The 21,220-nt window shown below is 37.9% G+C and overlaps 1 protein-coding gene and 1 long non-coding RNA gene across 13 annotated transcripts in view; one reads left to right on the top strand and one right to left on the bottom strand.

The window, feature by feature from the left end:
- The window catches only part of TUT7 (terminal uridylyl transferase 7), a 60,310-nt gene extending 42,169 nt beyond the window's left edge, over positions 1-18,141 (bottom strand). For 8 of the 9 annotated variants that reach the window (XR_014016148.1, XM_081237818.1, XM_081237823.1 and 5 more), the window contains exons 1-10: positions 17,282-18,141; positions 16,331-16,881; positions 11,987-12,168; positions 11,514-11,630; positions 10,836-11,013; positions 9,040-9,128; positions 7,205-7,256; positions 6,171-6,240; positions 5,059-5,185; positions 2,866-2,985 (exon numbers count right to left, since the gene is read on the bottom strand). Coding sequence is in view for 8 of the 9 variants with exons in the window: in XM_081237818.1 (XP_081093944.1) it covers positions 2,866-2,985; positions 5,059-5,185; positions 6,171-6,240; positions 7,205-7,256; positions 9,040-9,128; positions 10,836-11,013; positions 11,514-11,630; positions 11,987-12,168; positions 16,331-16,850 (1,455 nt within the window). In the remaining variant the exon portion in view is untranslated. The remainder of the gene's footprint in view (positions 1-2,865; positions 2,986-5,058; positions 5,186-6,170; positions 6,241-7,204; positions 7,257-9,039; positions 9,129-10,835; positions 11,014-11,513; positions 11,631-11,986; positions 12,169-16,330; positions 16,882-17,281) is intronic. The other variant, XM_081237819.1, reaches the window with a different exon arrangement.
- Position 18,142: 1 nt separating this feature from the next.
- The window catches only part of LOC308619223, an 82,345-nt gene continuing 79,267 nt past the window's right edge, over positions 18,143-21,220 (top strand). For all 4 annotated transcript variants that reach the window (XR_014016149.1, XR_014016150.1, XR_014016151.1 and 1 more), the window contains exons 1-3: positions 18,143-19,153; positions 19,491-19,556; positions 20,025-20,107. This is a non-coding gene — a long non-coding RNA (uncharacterized lncRNA). The remainder of the gene's footprint in view (positions 19,154-19,490; positions 19,557-20,024; positions 20,108-21,220) is intronic.

Here is a 21,220-nt window from a genome sequence, read left to right as displayed (position 1 = left end):
ACTGGTTCAAAAGTCAGTCAGTGATGTACTGAGTTCCCACACAGAATTAAGGGTTCCACTTCTCTATATCTTCCCATTCTGTTTTTTCTTCCCCTTATTATCTGGTGGCCGTAGCTCCTCTGGCCAGAAAGAGGACTGGTTTTTCTACCAGGGTTGCCTTCAGGGGTAAAGCCACTGAAAAACAGAAACTCACTCTGTGTTGGTCACTTGCTACAGGTTTTGACTTCTCTCCAAAGTCTGTTTGCATTTATTTGTTCAGTCTCCAGAGCCTTCACGTTGTTGTTTTATGTATTTTGTTGAGAATTTATAGCTGTTATTTCCAGAAGGATCACTTGTTTTAGGAGTTCACACCTACATACCGTAAGCGGAACTTGCCTTTCTATTGAAGGGGGAAAGGACTACATCTGTTCTCCTACCTGTAGAGTTCCAGGAACTCTACATTCCTGATCTCATTTCAAAAATTTGCAGATGAGTCTTTCACCAAGGCTCAGAGATTAAATAACTTGTTCAAGGTCACAAGGATTTAAGTGGCAAATCCTGGGTGAATCTCAGGGCTGCCAAACTTTAACACTACTCTTCTTTCTACTATATTATCTGGCATTCTTAAAGTGTAAATAACTGTTTCCTAAGGGTTACGTTTACATAATCTAAAATAAGGAAGATTCCAAATAATATCTACTAGTAAAATATTGTTGTAGGGGATAAAAGATGCTAAGAACACAGGGTTAAGCCTATTCATCATTCACAACTCACATATCAATATCTAATGATAATAAATGGGAATTTTAATTGGGAGTAAAAGGTCAGAGAGATAATCTCCAACATGGAAGAAATCTGAGTAGGTTGGGAGAGAATGGCTGAAAGATTTTTGAAAACACAGGTCTGAGCACAGAGATACAATACTCTAAACTTCTTGACAGAGAATTTAGTCTTATACATATGTGTATTACCTTCAGGGCCCAGTACAGTGACTAACATACAGAGTGCTTTAAAAATTTTGAAGGAGTTAACAGTTTAGATACTTTCATGCACGTAATTTTAAGGTTCTCAATAGATTTTCTGCAGAAACAGTGATATAAAATATCTGGCATGAACAAGGCACTGAATTTCTTTTCTCTCACTTGCTTCATATTTTTGACTAAAAGACCCTAGCAGAAGCCAGCACCCTGATACTTGACTAGTTTAAAATGCTGAAAGCTACAGATCACTTTGGTTCAGGCAGCAGAGTTTGCCCTATTTGATACACAGAATTCAATCTAGTATTTGGCCACCACATACTTGTTTTTGTTATTGAATCTTAAATAAATAAATGGTATAATCAAAACCAAATTCTGGGTCACCTTAGAGAAATTCCAGTACTACTCCCGAGGAAATAATACACTGGCCATAGGAAAGGGTATTCATGCTACTCTTAAGCAAATCCTGAGGAGAATCCCATCACCAGAATAGAAGCATTTTTTTTTTTTTTTTTACTGCATCCTCACATCAGTGACAGATGCCTACTTTAGAGATGATGAGGACACAAGAAAAGGCAGATTTCACTAAGACATTAGTGAGCATGGCAATGCATCCAACCTCTTCCAAGGCTTTTTGTTTGGCATAGGAGTCCAACTGGTTTGGTTCCATCTTAAACTCCTGTCTCTCTTGGATCAAAGTGAAAAGAAAACTTCAAAGACTTTCACAGAATCCTATTGGGGTCTGATGAAAAGGGTTATTTATCAACTAAGGCTTGACTTTGTTCTCTCACCCTTTTTTCTACCAGGAGAACAGACTAGCAAGGATACCCTGAGTTTTTTCATTTCAGTACCACAAGCACAAAGAGAGCTCCCTTTAGGCAACTGGGTCACAGCACAGCAGACTGCAATCCCTAATGCCAAGACAGAGTCTATATAGGACTTATTCTGCTTTAGTCTTTATTCTCAGGGCCTGGCAGACAAAGGTCCCTGCTTAATTCTCAACTTATTAAGTATAAAGAAAAAATTCCTTAAAATCTTATATATTTTTTATAGACCCATAATTAAGGGCTACTGCTCTAGAACATCTCCTTAAATGACAAGAATCCTGCGTATGGTAAGAAGACTAGTTAAAATACTGGATGTACCAAAGTAAGCTTTCACCCAGTGAGCCTTTTTATAAAGTAAGTGTACAAGTAAGATTTTTATCAAGATAAACACCTAGGAATTAACAGTGAGGTTTCCAAGAGAATGAGAAGAACCTCATTTTGACCTTGGGATGGCTTCTTCTTAAATCTTACTATTTAAATAAATCAGCTCAACTTAAATTTATCCAGAAAGAAAGAACAGTCACATCACTGAAGTCTAATTCATCTTAAAGATTCTAGCAAAATATTATTCAAGAGGTGACTACTAAGTTCTGCATCTTGTGCTATAGGTAGCAATTTCAGCACTTATATTTTCTTTTGTTTCACAGGGAACGGGGTATAAAGAGAATCAAAAGACTAGAAATAGAAAGAAAGTGATAGCGAAGCAAAAGTTTCCTACAGTCTGCCTGGAGGTGATATATAAATTCAAGTATCAAATTATAAAACTGTACCCAAAGAAAGTGTGTACCAAATGATAATATAGGTTCACATTCTCTTGTCTGAAAACCTCAGGATCATGTGTTCCATAAATCAAGAGTTTTTTCAGTTTAGAAAAGTAACAGTGGCCCTAAGCAGAGTACAGGGCAGCATCCTGAGTCAAATACATTAATATTTCAGCAGTGAAAAGTATGAATATTCACAATAGTAGGATAAATAAATTCATGTCAGTTCTGGTTAGGTTTTTAGACTCTGAAATTATACACAAGGGATTGTGGCCCTGTAATAAAATCAGTATCAGATATATAAGCAAAAAAGTTTTATACCCATGATCCTAGATAAACAGGCAGAAGGGGTTCTTTCCTCTGTTGAAGAAAGAAAATGGCCATCAGGGCAAACACATAAGGTGGCAAACCTCCTTCTTCAGGGCGATCTATACTGCAAAGCTACAAATGAGAGAAAAGAGGATAAGCATTCTTTTATACTTGTCAAAAAGTACATTCTTTTGTAAACTTGTCATTTACGCAATTTGGTCTAAAACCCGTTACTTCATTTCCGTGTGTCACATGATTTACCCCTCCAAATAAAACTCCACAGTGACAAAATACTTCCTTGTACTTTTGGGGTAACCAAATATTGTGGTTTTGAGTGAGTTTCAATTTCAAATTTTTCATTTTGTTAACTAAACTCATTTGTAAAGGGCCCTAAAACTAATATTTGCTGTTTTATTTTTTTGATATCCATGGTAAATCCATTCACTTGGTTCAAAAACTTGTTAATGAAGTCAAAATGATGGTTCAATTCCAACTGTAAGCCAATTGGCTTTGCTCAGTTTGATGGTCCCCTCACCCTTAGCTACTATCTTGAAAATGCATGCTTTGGTCAGAAAGGCGATTAGGGGAGAATGTAGGCAAACTCATTAGCGCTAGCAGAAATAACAACTTAGAAAGCATGGCCTACTTAGTGATGAAGGAGGAGGCTGCTTTCAAAGCACAGCACATTGTGATTATCAATTCACCCAGTTAAGAGTGGGACATCCTCTGTCCCTGTTGGGTCCTGGACCCAAGCAACAGGAACTACATATTGTTACGGCCATGTCTTAATCGGTAAAGCTTTGGCTTTTCTCTACACAGAATCTCAATTTTATAATCATGATGGGACCTTACATTTTGGGGAAATGTTAGATGCTCTCATGCTTATTTGAGCATTTCAATAGGATACCATATTTAAAACACTGTAGAAATGTAAAGCAAGATCAGATAGTGGCTTTCATTTTTGGGGAGTCTCTGGGTATATTACTGGAAATGATATGAGAAGCTTCACCTCAAACTTTCCTGTGCCTGAGAATCACTGCCAGAAACTAGTTAAAATGTAAACACTTGGTGGGTCACATGAGAGTAATGTACTTCCTACTGATGAGATTCATCTTATGAAGCTGCAGCTTCATTTATAAATGCTTTTGGACATTGTTTTTTCCTCAGCAAAGACCTGGTTTATTTACAGTGTATTTGATTCATAGGGTACAAAGGTAGGAATATTGTGATGAGTATATTTTCTTGATCTGCAGAAAATGATTTCTTAACCCACTTGTGGGAGTCCTGCGCTCTAAACTGACTTTTCACTGATGGCCATAATTTGCCTTAATCCACTCACATTTTTATCGGGTTTCCCTGACAACCTACATCAAGAATCTTTAAGCAGCGTAATTTTGTCTCTCTTAATTGAGCAGGACAACGTGAACAAGATCCAGCCCCAAACTGAGACTAAGGGATGGGGGGCTTTAGTTAGTGAAGCTGATCAAGCACAGACAACCTTATAAATTCATGAAATAAAGTGAACTTGCTTCCAAGGATGTCAGCTGAGAAATCCATAGAAATCCCTGCTACACAATTAACATGGAAAGAATTATGGTTTGAGACAGACTCGTACAAAAATTAAGATTCTGGGAGGGTTGCATTTTTCTGAGGGTAACAGCAGTGCCATTCTACCAATAGAAAGGGGGAAATGGGAGAGGGACTGACAGAATTCTCTTCTGCTGTTATTCAAACTATGTGTTTTTGAATTTGCCTCCAGCCAATGAGAGTAATGTTAGATCTAGGACACATCACTGAAATGCCAGCTGGTTGCTTCCACTAACAAATATATGGAAATAGCTTTCGAGGTATTTTTTAAACCATCAAAATTTTACTTTTGTTTGGTGAGGGATCAGAACTACAAAGAAAAGAAAAAAAAATGTGAACACTTGGGCCATAACTCTGGGATTTTTTGACTTACAAATCTAATTTTTAATAAGCATCATAAAGCATTTTGATCTTTTGAGCAATATGTCATAGTGAAATAGAAACTGAATTTTTCTTTCTGTACACATTAAAATTTCTGTTCTAATACTCAGATGCCAACTCCCTTGATGTCTATAAATATGCATCCAAACATTTAAGATTAAATGAACCATGTAAAAATCAAAGCATACTGCTTATGCACACATAGAATGTGCATTCATTTAAAGAACTCAAACCTACCTTTGCCCAGTGCCTAAAGGCAATCACCAAAGGAACCAGCTTTGATTCTAGTTTTCCAAGGGCAGTTAAATGATTTGTTGTCAGACAAGCATTTTCATTTCCTGCACTCACTTTACAAAGAAGACCACTGGTGGGGGTAGAGGGTGAGAATGGGAAGGAAAAAGAGAAAGTATTATACAGGTATCAGGTGTCTTTTACACCACCAACAACTAATTTACACTGATAATAAATACTTCTAACTCACTAAACCTTTATGGGTCATCTCAATATTGGATTAAAAAAGATAGGGCAGGGCTTCCCTGGTGGTGCAGTGGTTGAGAGTCTGCCTGCCGATGCAGGGGACACGGGTTTGTGCCCCGGTCCGGGAAGATCCCACATGCCACAGAGCGGCTGGGCCCGTGAGCCATGGCCGCTGGGCCTGCGCGTCCGGAGCCTGTGCTCCGCAACGGGAGAGGCCACAACAGTGAGAGGACCACAAACCGCAAAGGAAAAAAAAAAAAAAAAAGAAAAAAAGATAGGGCAGCTGTCTTCTGAGTAAACTTTATTTTTCAAGAACTAAAACTTCATGTTTTCATATATTAAAATTATTTTTGGGGGAAAATGCAAGTAAGGAGAATACTGTAAAATGTTTCAAATGGGAGTATGAATTCATCTTTATAAGGGCAAGAGTGTTTTCCCTAGTTGGAGGAATCTGCCTAATGGCAAATCATTACAGCCTACAAACTACCCATTTACAGTGGTAATGGTAATACTTCCAGATGGAGAGAGAGCCGGGTGAACTGTTACTCAGCACTGTTTAAAATGCTTCTAAAAAGGATGGCAAATAAAGGTGATTAGAGCAAGTAACTATTTGACAGAGCTGTTTTTTACTGAAATGGGTCAAAATGCTTCCTTCCTATATTTTTTCTTTTTAAGTAATTTTACCCTTTTAAAAATAAAACACGTTTTCCTCTTGCGTTAAACAGCAACAGTAGAGTGAGAATGCTAACAGGAAGCTTGTGAAATTAACCACATAGGAGCTTACAATTCTAGAAACTGGACATTAAGATGGAGTAAAGTACAAGTGCTTTTGGCAAGCTGGTATTTAATAAACAGCTTAAAGAAGCAGAGACCTTTGCTTTTCTCTGCACACCACCACTGGCACCCTAGCGTGGAAATCTGCGTCAACATCAATAAAAGAGTCTGGAAAAAGAAAAGAATATCAGATAGGTTAGTTAACTAAGCCTTTGTTTAAAAGCACAACTAGATAAAGTACAAGTACCAGTTGTGAATTATCTGTTTGGCCTTTTGAAAGACCATTACAAAATAAGGTTCTCAAGAGATGATTATGAAATAAAAGTGACTTGAAAAGGAAAAAAGTATTATATTCAAGAATCAAGTAATCACATTAATTTAAAATCCTTATTTTGAAAAACTAATGTCTGATTAGAAATGACTACATTATTGAATTAGAACATTTAAATGTTACGTGGGTAACATAATTAGAAATATGAATAGGACATTAAAAAAAATTGCTGCAAAAGCTACTAAAATACGTGGGGTCAAAATACATGCTGACTGAAGTAAGAAGAGATGTTTAAATGTTTCATTCAATCAAAACAAAAAGGATGGGAAAGACTAATTCAAGGGATGAGACAATTTAATGAGGCCTATGGAAAGCACATAAGCCGTCAAGCCCCAGCTGGACATTACTCTGGACAACTGATAAACCTAATTGGGAACAACTATTTGTTGATTCATTCATCTGGGCTGGGCCACACTATTTATTATTTGTAAAGTATTCATTTAAACCATGGAATAAAAAAGATTATCCTTTATTTTTTTACCCTCAAGAGTAAATTTTACATATTTTGATTCTTTTTAGTCTCAGCCTAGGGCTAATATAATCTTTATAAATTATGACAGTATCAGCAAGCTAAAAGCTTTACTTACAAAGTAATTATTCTGCATAGTAGGACAACTAACAGGACTCTAATTAACTTGCTAATAATTCATGGGCATTTGCTTTAGTTTTTTGTTTGGATATTACCCATATAAGTAAATCAAAAAACATGACTTCCTATTTTCAAAGTTTGAGAAATAAGATATTCAAACTATAGACAAATGAAAAATTTAAGAGCAAAATGTGGAAAGAATTTGGCCTTACCACTGTTCTTTAAACATTCTTGGACAAGTAAGAGAACATCTGGCTGAGACATCTAGGAAATAAATCAGTGAATATATCAAATAATCCATAAGTACTTTTGCTTCACTGAGATAATACACAGTCGTCTGAAATTACCCAAATTCCTTTCCAAATTAGAAAGCACCTTGCTACCACAGTAAAGGAATTAATCATTGTGCTGTGTGCACACATCAGTCAGACACAGAGAGATGGGCAAAAAGAGCATGAGTGTGGGCAAAAAGAGACCTACTACGCAGTTAACTCCTGATTCACTAATTCCTGAGGTAATCAGCCTCTCAGCAAATCTCAAAGTTGTGGCTAGAGGTTGTCAAATTGTTAACAATATTACTTCTCACTCTGTGAGACTACTTCAACAGATTGCTTACCTGGGTCTCCACTTTAGTCTTGCCTTTCTCTATTACTCCTTGCTCCACACAGGAACCAAAACCACTTAAAAATCATACATTAGATCTAGTTGTGACCCTCCTTAAAACTCTCAGTCTGGCTTCTTAATGCCCTTAGGTCAAAATGAAATTCTGGCTTCCTGTATGTTGGGCCCCAGACTACTCCTCTATCCTAATCTTAAGCTATTCTTTCTCAAGGTCCCTTCACCACAGCCCTTACAATTTTCCCTTCAGCGCCTTGAATGGCCAGACTCACAGTTTGCAAATGATGTGCCCTCAGGCTGAAACACTTTTTTTTTTCCTTCGAGGTATGCAGGCCTCTCACTACTCTTTTATCCTTTCACTGTCCCCACCCATTTTCATCTTTTAGAGTTCAGTTTAAATGTAATCCTTTCAAAGGGGCCTTCAGGACAGCTGTATCTACACTCTTATTTTCTCTCACAGAACCTTGTTTCCCTGCATAGCTCTCATTATAATTAATTATACATACATACTTACTTATCTCCTTCTCTACGTATGAATTCCAGGAGGGAGGAATGATATCTGTTTTGTCCTCTAGAACCTAGTATGGTGCTTGACATATACTCAAACTCACTGAATATTTGCTAAATGAATGAATGACATGAAATCAAAATAACTGCTATGCTGGTAAATTATTAAGCAGAATTTAAGGTTAAAAGAACAGTAAAATCTATTGGTCAGCTGAGCATGTAGCTATAGCAGTCAGGGATGGCAAGGAATGAGCAGTTGTGAAACAGAACATCTGGGGGAGCAGACTAGGAATCATTTTTATTTTTAAGTAGCAACCCAAGTAAATGGGCATAAACCATTTGCAAACTGGCCTGCAGGAACCACCAGTAAGTAAATGGATAATCTACCAAAGTCCCTTCCAGTTTTAAAGTTCTGACTCATCAACATCTTTTTGAACCATGTTTAAACCAGAAATCTAGGCTAGGTGTAGTTCTTCAAAAGCAGAATTATTTTTACAAGGTGGGTGTATATAAGAGGAAACTCAGGAACAAATTAAGCTTGCAGGTCATAAATGTTTATATAGATACACAATTTGAAATCTGAAATCCTTTCCTGCCATTGGAAAGTTGACTTATCAAGATAATTTAATCCTTTCAAGTTAACAGACCTAAATTACCCCATCAGATTTACATGGTTAGAAGACCAGTGTCTAAAGAAAGTATGAAAGATCTGTAGAATAAAAAGAAATGCGCTAAAATTGAAGGCATGCAGAAGAACATAAAAACAGCAATTTTAGGAAAAACAATGCAGTTTTAGGAAAAAACATCACACTTAAACTGTCTTCAAGTATCTAAAATATATCCATATATAGCTCACATTTGGGGAAAAAAAAGAATTTCTGTACCACTCTGTGAAAATTCTAACACTTCACTTTGTACTTACAATGGCTGGAAATTGAATGTCAATGTTTATATCCGAATTTTTGAAACCCAATCTGCTACTGGATGACCCATATAATCTCAGAGAACAATCTAAAACCAAAAAAAATTGAATAAATACAAGTCATAAATAAAGTAAAATTTCTCAAAAGTTATTATAAGACACTGCTATTTCAGAAATGTAACCATCAATTAGAACTACACACAAAGGAAAAACAGTGTTCAAGTCTGGCATAAGCAAAGAACAAGAATGGGTGACTCTTTGCTCTTGTCTTCATTTTATTTTATTTAAAAAGGAAGACTGCATTGACTGCAGTTTAGTTTAATAGCCACTCTTTTCATATCAGTTGTAAAACATGTTAAAACTTACTTTACTATTTCATGTTTTGTGCAGAAAATACTATTTGAAATGATTTTTAAAATGTGGACGTCGAAAAGGGATGCCTAACTTTGCTATACGTTTGTAAACCTGATAGTATGTATATACTGAAGAGTTAATGCAAACACTTCACCTTTTTGAAAGCGTACATAGGTATAATTTACTATAAAGATCATGTTTCAGTAAAACGATAATTACAAAAATCAGCATAAAGTTACTTTTCAATATGAATACTCATTGTATTATGAACAAAAAGCTTAATTTAACATAATATAATCCCTCTAGGAAAAGTTTAGAAAATGTTAGGCAGCAAGCGATTCACAGTTCAGAGTAAGACGTGTGTATGTGTACCACCTATATTTATTTTATAGCATTTTTCCCAATGTTTTACTATTGTTGTGCCAAAAAATTACCCCTTCTCACCAGGGGACTTTGTATTTTTTTTTTTTTCAGGTTTGTTAAGTCAAACAACTTCTTTGGGTTTTAACAGGTTTTCCATGACAAAGCACATTCAATTTTACAATGAAAATCTATGGCAAAAATCAAAATTACAAATGACTTCTCAGGAGCTTGTCTACAACATAAAGGATGAGACACCTATACAGGGGGATGAGCAGAATCTTGCCCTTTATTTTTTTAACAGATATATATTAATATGAATCATATACTATATGAATGATCTTTCAGTAGAACAAACAGTTTTATGGGTGGTACGGCGATAAATTCAAATAGTGATTTCAACCCTGGCTGTGGATCAGAATCACTTGTGGAGCTTTCAAAAAAATTAGTTTTCCATGGCTCCACAGACATAACTTGGAAAAATCAATTCAACACTGTACAAAATCTCTTACAAATTAGTTTTCAAAGCTCATTTTAGATGGTGCAATTCTTTTAAGTGAGGTTAAATAGAACCTTTTATGGACACAGATAACCTGAGAATGACTCCAGGATATTTTTCTTTATTTTAACTCAAAATATTGTGTCAATGTAAATAGGCAGAAAAGTGTGGTGATCATTTTGTAATGTATAAAAAATACTGTATCACTATGTTGTACACCTGAAACTAATATATTGTAAGTCAACTATACTTCAATTAAAAAAAAAGAAACTGAACTTAGAGGTGGAAAGTAAATAAATAAATAGAAAGGTAAACAGATATACAAGAGTCCCATGGTGCTCTAATAATATGGGGCATGTAAATGGACAGACACAATGAAACTCACAATGAAGACAGGTTAATGACAACATATGTAAAAGTCTTTGTTACCTTAGGGTAAGCCAGGAGAAACAAAAACATACAATAAAATTGAGAGCTTCAGGACATGGCAAATCAATTTCTATTAGGCAAAACTTACTACTGGTAGGAAAAATGAATGGGGTACTTTTAGGTAGCTAAAAAGAAAAACAAATCTAGAAAATACCTGGTAACTTGTGCTGGAACACATTTTCCATGATACGTTTAATTTCTAGTCTCTGTTCCAAGTTCTCATTGTGTAAGCCAAACTCCTGTACCACTCTGTCAATGGCAATACCAATCGCATTTATCTGGGAGGGTGTAGGCGGGGGTAACGTGGTGAGCAACTCTTCCTCCTGCTTCTCCTTTTAGGATCAATGTTGAGATTAAAAATGACTCACACAGTTTTTACCTTCTACCATTCACAGAGACAACACCCTGTACAGTATTCTGGAATATTTTTCTTAGCCCTCCTTCTCACTTTAGCTGTTTTAGTCTTCATCTTATCAAACACGCACACACTTCTTTATGCACATAAAGTGATAATAGAGGGAAGACAGGAATAAGGAAAAAGTGTAAAGAAAGAACTTTAGAAACAGCAATGGCAAATTATTTACTTTATTATTACTGGCCTAAGGACATATATCTAGGTCCTACCATTGGCTTCATTCATCCTGATACTGTCCTAAGGAAATTCACAAGACTGCCCAGCAAACATATCTGACCAGTATAAAATATTTTGGTCAAAATAAATTCAGCAATATAAGTAGCAAAATTACTAATACCATAATCTTAAGGAAAGTCATAAAGATGACAAGTAATAACTGACAAGCAAACATATTTGTTTGGGTTATAGTAAACTTACCTTAATGTTTTTCTTGTGCCTCTTCTCTTTGATATGCTTATGAGCAAATGCAATGGATTCAATTAAAACATCACAGAGTTTGCAGGTGTACTTTGCTGTAGGGTAGTTTCTCGGTCGCTACAATTTGAAGAGATTTGTAGAGACATACACATAAGCACATATTTATAGAGACATATAGAGAGAAAGATGTACAGAGACAAAATACAGGTAAACAAAAACTGGCCAGGAGATGATTTCTCATTCACTTTAAAAACCGTTAATATAGTACTATCACTCTTTATCACTATGCTAATAATCATTTTTTAAAAGTAATTCTTAAAAAAAAAGTAATTCTATTAAATTAAACAGTATCACTTTTGACTTGTAGTGCTTAAATACCAAAGTAGGATATATAATTCATCAAAGCACATGTTCCCAATCACTAACAGATTAAGCCAAAACAAGGATTTTAACTAACAAATAAAGGCTGTTACCCTTTTCAGCCTGTCTATGCAGTCTCTTTTCAATCGCTCCTCAGCCTGCTGTAAGCCCAGTAGCTCCTTAGTTGAAAGCACAGACTCATCAATCACAGGGCCTTCCAAGTCTCCATCCTGTTCATTTTCCTCATTTCTAGTCCTCCGTGGCTTCCTAGGTCTGGACCTCTGTTTCTTGTTTTCTTAAGTTAGGGGGAAAATATTATTGGCAATACTGAATAACACCACTCTGAGTAAAAAGCAGAACTTACATATTTATTAATGAAATCATGTGATATCTGAATGACATATGAACACAGAGCAAAAGGAAAGGTATACCTCTCCCATGGATAAAATGCTTAAATACTCTTAAGCTCCTCACATTTGGATACACCAATCCACAGAAACCATCTTTTTGGAAAACTTAAAAGAATTCTACTTCAACCATAAAATATGATTTTATCATCTTTTCCTGGTATACTGCTGAGCATACTCAAGCAATAGTAAAAATTATCCTTTGAAGTACACCTGTAATTCTAATGTGATTAATATATCATAATATATAATGTACGTGTATCTAACGCTTCCTAGTACACCTGTAAGTACACCTGGTATTCTAATGAAAACTATCCACATCTGTTTTCATTTTTTATAAGTGAACAGTCTCAATGGAGCAAAGATGGACAGTCTATCTCCAAAGAACTCAGAAATCAACTACATTCTTATCTGGAGTGAAAATCCGTCACTAAATTGTAAATTTAGCAATCACATAATTGGGCCCTCCCCCACATTAATATCAAGAAGTCCAAGCCAAAACTGTATTTACTGAGGATAACTATTACCCATTTTATCTTTACTTTCATTTTAGCTTCTTTGAACGGCCTGCACACTGAGCACATTTCAAAGGAAAAAAACAATTAGCAGTTGAAATAAAAGTTTTCTACAAGTACAGACTAATACATTTGTTTATAAACCCTGCTGTTAGTTCTACAGTCCTTATAACTAATAAATGAATCTATTCCTTTTTTAAACTTATAACTTTTCAACTTCAGTAAAACTGAAGATGCTTGTGGAACTGATCTACAAAAAATTGTTTTTAATAGCTTTGGTAATTTCTATCAAGTTCTGAAAATGAAGCTACTAGTACCACATAAGAGTAAAATGAAATTCATTTCCTCAATTAAAAGTGTGATAAGTGGACTGAATAGTTTTTAAATGGCTTACCAAAAAGTACTCTCTGAAAATATAAACCTACTGAAATGCTCTGCATGAGGTAACTGTCATGTCAAGTTTTCAGTGGAACTCATTACTTGTATAGCAAGTATGATGAATCAGTCGACTGAAAAGAAATTATGTCAGGAAAGGGACGTATAGGACCTCTAATTTTAAAAATAGCTATCGCCAACAGCTCTAAAGGAAAAGCAGCAAGCACTGTACTCAAACTACCCTAAGATGAATATAATGAAATTCTGCAAATACAGCAGCAATTAAAAAAATTAAAGAAGTATTAGGACAAATACAGTTGTTGTTTTTTTTTTTAAAGCAATCAAAATGGGACAAATAGAATACTAAAAGGTAAGTAGTCAAAAACGGCCTATTGCTTTTTAACACTCCCCCTATGCCCAATTAAGGATAGTGCTCCTGGTCCCCATAAACCTTTGAGATAAGCAATTCTTTTAACTCAGAGGTGTGTCTATTCTCATTTATTTTGCTTATCAATACAAACTCTAAATAACTGCATCTGACTTCAGTTTTCAGGGCAAAGTTTCTTAGGCAAACACTCGTTAAAGGTTTACACTAACATGTGCAACATCATCAGAGAAGTCCATCGTTAGTTCACAAAGCAAAAACTGATATGAAACCAAACTCCTTTTTTCATCTCCTCTCTCTGGATCACAAAGGCTTCTCACTATATTTGCTATCATTTTTCTAGAACGAGTGACTTTAATTTCCCTCCAAAGAGCACAGTTAACTCCTTATTTTATACACAGAAGTGGATGGCTGCACAAATTGTCTGGTGATGACAATAAATGCAGCTACCAGTACTGAGTATTTTCTCATGCGACAGATGCAATGTAAGCACTTTATGTGCACTGCCTCAGATTAATCCCTACAGTGATCCTGTCATGGATGCTAATATTATCCCCATTATACAGATAGGGAACATGCTGGTCCAAGAAAATAAGTAACTTGTCCAGGGACACATGACTAAATCCAATAAAGGGATTTAAAACAGAGATTAGAGCATGGATGGAATTCTGAAATTCATCTTTCTATCTAACAGTATAAGAAAAATCCCTTCTTGTAGCAAACCCATTCACATCTAAAATAGACCAGAACTCCCTACCCCTCCCTTACTTTGTTTAAAAAAAAAGGCAGGAACTGACAAGGCGATACAAACTTCTGAACTGAATTTCATAGGCCTGCATGGTAAAAACAGTTAAAATCTCATTGGAGGGAATCTAGAAAGGCAAAGCTGGGTATTGCTAAAAAAATTCCCATAATTACTTAAAGGAAAACTACCTGGCTCATCCCAGGCTTTTTGTAGTAATATGAATTTTCTATATACAGTACTCCAAGTTTCTCATATTTTATTTGCATATGGTCCATTACTCCATTCACAAAGGACAAGTGCATCTGAGCGGATATTTTCCAGCTAAGATCATTAATGGCATTGTCCCAAATATATTAAATTGGCAATCTAGGATATATGAGGAATGAAGTAGGGGAAGTAAAGTAGAACCGAAAAATAGGAAGTTAGTATTAAAAAACAAAGCAACTCTAAGATAATTTTCATTACATCTTCTTGCATCATTTAATAAGACCCTTCCTTATTAAGATATAAGTTTGATTTAAGGAAAATTTCAGGCCCTTTAGTGAGATCCTTTTTAGGATCCTCTGAGTATAGTGTAAAGTTTATACTTTAAACTGAATTCCTCGCTACAGTAAGCAATGTTATGCCAAAGCTTAATATTTTCTTTATGAAGATTTTTCAAGGGATAGAAACTGAACAGTCCTTCATTTGGAAACTGAAAGCACACAAATATAATTTTATATATCGCAAACACAGGAGTTTTGGATTGACTTCAACAAAAAGATAGTAAAAATGCAGGTCCTATTCAAAATCACTTAAGCTTTGCTTTTAAGACTAGACAGGAATATAGAATAAGAGGTTTTTGGTCTGCAGTCTCTTTTAATATCTATCTGGTTGCAAACTTCTGACCTATAAATCTTTCTTTTGGTAATGCTGCTTAAGATCAACTTTTTCTTTTCTGAAAGACCAACAATTGGTAACTAAATTAGAATGTCCATGTCTCGCCTGGACACAGTAATAAAGAACTACTTAAATATACACAAACTTTTAGAATCGAAAGGCCAGAAATTATGAATACGTGTTCAGTTCCCTCTGTCAGATTCCAGGCCGAGTTCATGGCCAGAGCAGCACAGTACTTGATTTCAGTTCCACTTCCTCATCTACCACTCTGCATAAACAAGTCTGGATAAATTTAACCTCTCCAGAGACACAGCTACCTGTTTTGTATTGAATAAAACTGTGATTCTACCTTTGATACAGCATGACAGAGCGCTGCAATTCCTTCAAGTTCTTTTTAGCTTAAAGATTTACGAGGCTGGTTGATTCTTCTGTTCTTCTGCTACATGGACAAAATCTATTCACCTTTTAGAAAAAGGTATAAATAATAACTCTGGGGCAATTATTATCAAGCACATAGGGTGCTAAGAAGGCTTTTGGTTTTACTGAAACTAAAAGGACAAGCTTTTATCTTATCTGAATTTCTGACTTTCTAAACAATGTTTTTCAACCTGTTTACCATGTTCACTTTTGAGGAAAAAAAATCTTGCACTATCCTTCTCTAGAGATTGATGCTCCACACAAAAGACACATATCCCTCCGTAGCAGGAGATATATGCAGTCTACATCATGTTTTTATATAGAATAAGTTTTTTTTAAAGTTTTATATTCTGTCATTTATATTATAGATACATTCATTATTCAAGTACAAAATTAAAATACATAATTTAGAAAACACATACATACCCCTCAGAAATTACGGTATATCCCCAGGGGGATATCATCACCCTCTTCTGTAAAAAGTACCAATGGGAAATATAGTTTTACTAAAGTAAAATAAGCCTTGTGGCAAAGTAAACTTTTAAAGGGAAATACATGCAACATATTGAAGTTGCCCAAATAACATGATTACAATCCTTAAAATAATCACATTAAATAAGCAGAAACGATGAAAAATTGGAACTGCATTGCTGAAAATAATAAAACTCATTTGAATGAAAAATAAAAGACATTGCTGACATCAGGGTTGTAACCTGACAAGTTGGAAACATTACCAGGGCTTCCTGCTTCCATTTCTGACATAGTTTCGAGGCTTGTCAGGTCTTTATGAAATAGTCGTCTTACAGTTCTGCACCCTCTTCCATCTTGCCACCTATACCCATCTTCACTTTCTTGAAAAGAGTCTTTTCTTGGTCGGTTTGTAACAGGAATTCTAGGTCCAGGTTTGAATTCTCTCCAACTGTCTGAATTACCAGCAAGTTCATCAGATAGCCATCTTTTACTCTGATCTTTGTGGTTGTCATTCATCCAAGCGGGTTGACTGTAAATTGGGTTCTTAAATGCATATGGATTGCTAGAAACAGCATATGGTCCTTTTCTGGGGGTATTCCCATAGTTCCCTGGTGTTCCTTTTTTTTTTGGAAGGCCTTTTTCCATTTTACTGCTATGGCCTTTAGCATAATCATCCATTATTAAATAATCTTGTTGGGGGTGACCCCTTCTGAAATCCTCATCATCTGTAGTCCCTCGCTCTTTAGCACGCCTCACAAAATAAGGTTTTGCGGCATCTCCCATGGTCTTTGACTTCAATTTTCTTACTCTTCACCTGGAAGAAGGCATTTTGGAGACAAACTATAACAAGGTATCATACTAAGTTCACAAAGTACCACACATTTATTGCACAGATGCTCAAAAGCTTGTAAGAAACCCTTCTTTTCCTAGTTTCCATCACGCTCCAATAATTAGTGCGTTATGCTAGAAGTTAGGAGGCTTAATTCTATAATATTCTTCATAGATATTATATAGATATAACAAAAGCTCTTTTCTTCAGAAACCCCCCAAAGACCCCCCAAAACCAAATACCTCACTCCAAGCTTATACTTTAGAGAACTCCCCAGTCTTTTAAAAACAAGCTGGCATTTACTTTTAAGTGTTACTACAAAGTAACCGAAACTTTGTGAACGCAGTACATCTCTCAACTCCACTTTTCAGTCCCTTCTACGTACCCTGGCACCTCGGCTCCGCTTGCGACTATTCAGAACGACAGGCTTCGATCTCTTGGGCTACGGAGGGCTCCCGACCAAGGCTCCGCTCTGGTCAGTGAGGCTGGCTTTCTGACCAAGGGACAACTCAAGCTAACGCCCCCAGTCCTCATCCTCCCACCCCAAACAAGTTTGGTTTTGTCACGAACAGCAATTGTCCCTCTTCGATCCCCATGGGACCGCCCCACCCCCGATCTGCCTCGGTTTCCACCCTTTGGGTCGGAGGCGGAGAAACAGGAGGCGTCTCCGCAGTCCTGGCCAAGAAGCCACCGCGGGGACCAGGAAGCAGGAAGTGACCTGCCTCCTCGAAAGGGTTCCGGGGTCTCCCCGGCCGGACAGGGGGCTGGGGCCGAGTGCCTCCACCCAGATCCCTTCTTTTCCAGCCCCCGCAGGGTCTGACACAAAGTGAAGACGCGGACTAGAGAGCCCGAGAGCTCAGCCCCACCGGCTCGGGGGTTCCCTGGACCTCGCAACTGGGGAGAGGAGGCCGGCGGAGGATGGAGCCAACGTATCTCCCGGGCCGGGCCCACCCTCGACTGTGCAGACCGGAGAACCCACCCAAGACCCTCCCCGGACGCGAGTCTGACAGGGACACGGGGGGAAACGGTGCCCGTGAGCACTCACCATCTCCGCCGCGGCCCCCCGCCTCTTCCTGTCCCGGCCGGGCTCCCTCTCCGTGTTTTCCTCCAGCCCCACTTCCGGCGCTCAGCGCTGTCTCATTGTACGCTATTGGAATTCGGCAGTGCCCCGTTCCGAGCGCTCCGCCGCGCACACCGGAAACTCTCGCCACCCCGCCGCTCCCGTTTCCGCCGCCGCCGCCGCCGCCGCCGCCTCCGCCTCCGCCTCCGCCGCCTCCGCCTCGCGGGCGCATTTCCCGGGAGTAGGGTGTTGGGCGTTGGGTTGGGGTCGGATTGCAGGCTCTCCGCTCTTGTTCGCTCGGAGCTGGGCTCCTCTCTCTCCTCTGCTTTTAAAAGCACCGGGGAGGCGTGCGGAGGAAGCCTCTGGTTCTCTGCGAGAGAAGCGAAGCACGCGGTCGTGGCGTAGCCGCGTGCCCAGGTCGGCTCGGAGGCTCGCTTTGCCCCTGGATGCTCCTGGTTACCTCCAGGGCAAGTTCAGCGTGGGTCTGAGGCCTCGTGGCGCTCGTGCTGTTTTTCTGATAATTCGAGTGATTGAAAGTCTCAGTGAGGTCTTAATGGCCGACCCTAGCTTTTAAGCCTCCGCTGTTCATCCAGATCACAGTATGGCTCAGAGAAAGAAATGCTGTGCTTTTTTCTTGGATTGTGTACGGATTTGTTTCTCTTAAAAACAAAATCTGGTTTCGCAGAAAATGTGTAAACGCAAAGGATGACCAAGGAGGGCATTCATATTCGAATTTTCAAACGGAGAATGTTTTAATGCAATTAGCAAACAACTGGGTTCCTTTCTTCTCTCTTTCTTTTCCATTGACTTTACCTTCCTTGCTATCTGCCGTGTTCTAAATGCTTGGAAAGCCTCGAGCAACTAATAAAATTAGGGAGCTTTGAGAAAATGCAACAGTTGATTTCTCTTCTCTTTAAGGGTATTTAAATTTAAATCCATGAGATTCTGTGGGGATAATGGTCTTAAAATGATCACATTAGTACTGGCTGTTGCCAGGCACCGTTCTGAGGGCTTTGCAAATAATTACTCATTTAATCCTCACAACAGTCCCACTAGGAGAATAGCATTTATCCCCCTTTTAAAGATGGTGGGCGAAATAGCGTTTATGGTGAAGTAAATGGAACCGCTGGAATCCAAACCCTAATGAGGCAGAGTCTGTTCTTAACCACTGTCTATACTAAAGGTGATTTAAAACAGGTAGGTACAACTTTTGTACAATGCTTTATCTAGATACTTTGGTTCTGAAAATACATGACAAGCCAGTAATCTGACAGGCAGACAGTGGCCTTTTATGGAGTCCAAAGGGAGTGTGATGATACATTATTACATTTATTATATGGAAGAGCAGCACCACCACACCCAGCCGAGTAACTCTGTATGGAACAACCGGTTTAGGAAAAGTCAGTCTTGACTGTCTAGAGTTCTAGGGGAGCAGTAGAGGACACATCTTTTTAAGAGTTTAAAGTGTTTTTTATTTGCATTTTCTTCAATGTGTTTCCCAAAGCCTAACTTCTATTCAAAATGTATTTTTAAGATTCATCTTGAGGATAAATGAGGCTCTCTAAAACAAGATGCAATACTAATCAAAAGATATTGACAGGTAAGATACCTCTTTCTGTCAGTATTGTACTGTAATGGGAATATAAATTGGTCATGGAGTTCATAAAATCCAGTTGAAAAGTTTGGTTTGATTCTTTTTTGGATGTCACTGGAGGGCATACTGATTTTCTCAGAATCTTTGCAGTGATTGCGTCATGGTCCAGACATATTTCCAACAATTTGGAGCAGAAATATGGGGCTGTCTGCGTTAGAGTTCATTAACAAATTACAGAGGGCTGACAGAATCCCGTTTCTGCCTGCCGCAAAGTCTCTTAGTTTAAATTATTTCAGGACCTTATATTTATGACCTAAGAAGTTGTGTAAAGTAAAATAATTCTGTTTCCAGTGCTTGTTTTCAAACCTTAGGAAAGTCAGTGAGCTAGTATATGCTATGAGTTAAAACCTAGACTGTGCTGTTCCAGAGTCAGCCATTTATTTAGGGTCATTCATCCGTTTCATTTTTTTCAAGATGTTGAATTCCTGATATGTGCCTGATATATGAGAGAAATAGTCACAGTCCCTATTTTCAAAGTGTTGAAAAATATGGTAAAGGTAAAAAATGTCCTGAAATTGAAAATTTAAGACTTCGCTTAGATGAATATACTTTTTTTCCTCTTAAATTTGAGCTAATGTTACTCTGGGGCTCTACTTCCCTCTGGGAACTATGGGAAAAAGAATTTAACTTGCCAGTTAACATATCTCAAGTCTTTGCTAATTTAAATCATATCTTTGATGGTTTGGTTTCTTGGATATATGCCCTATTGTTCAGATTTCCTTCTCCACTTCCTTTGCATGCTATCTGGAGATGTGATGATCTGGAGTCATATGATTGGAAAGAAGTGTCCCTAGATACACATCCACAGGCTCTTTGAGGGGGTCCTCTTGCTTCTTTGGTCTTTCTAGGCTCTGTTCTTTGCCTTGTTGCTGGATATCTGATGCTGAGGTCTGAGACTCATGGACGCGTGGTTAGTTCTGTCAGCTTAGTCCATCTCCAGTGGTTCGCTGTTGCCAGCTTGGACCAATCCTACTACACATGATGGCATCTCCCAGGAGATTTTCATTGTGGGTGGTCCACTACTTCCCCCCAGTTGGCAATCTCCTGGCTACTTTGCTGTCTGTCTTCCTTGGCATCAAGAAGAATCCAGAAACATCTGGATTCTTTTCAAGAACACAAAGAATCTCAAGTATGCCTGAAAGTGCCAATTTCAGTTCTCTGCTTGACTGTGTCCTGCTGTTATTTTCACACTCCTGAAATCATCCCATGTTTCTCTTCGGTAGTCTGCTTCCCCCATGTTCCAATCTGGGGATGGGCCACATGTTTCAAACTTTTCCCTCAACTAATCTCACCCTCTGAGTGATGGAAAGTTCTGCTCCCCTCCCTGTTGCCATGGAGACTAGCAGCCCCATCTTTCCTTCCTCTCCCTACTTCCAAGTTTCAGCCGCCCCTTTTCCCATGAAAACTTAATACGCAACTCCCAGCCATTTCTTAGGTCCCGTTGCCTGCTTCTCATCTCCACAATCATCAAATGCTGCACTCTAGACTTTTTTAGGTTCCCCACAGCCCTGCCCCCCACGGCTTTCCTGGGATCGAACTTCCCAAGAGGCCTTTGAGTATTCACTGGATCAGGAACCTGAGAATATCCCTGGGCTCATGTGCTACCCCCT

This window comes from Mesoplodon bidens (assembly GCF_964165515.1).
Source record: "Mesoplodon bidens genome assembly, chromosome: 6".
Lineage (NCBI taxonomy): Eukaryota > Metazoa > Chordata > Mammalia > Artiodactyla > Ziphiidae > Mesoplodon > Mesoplodon bidens.
This window is presented reverse-complemented; position numbering and strand designations above follow the sequence as displayed.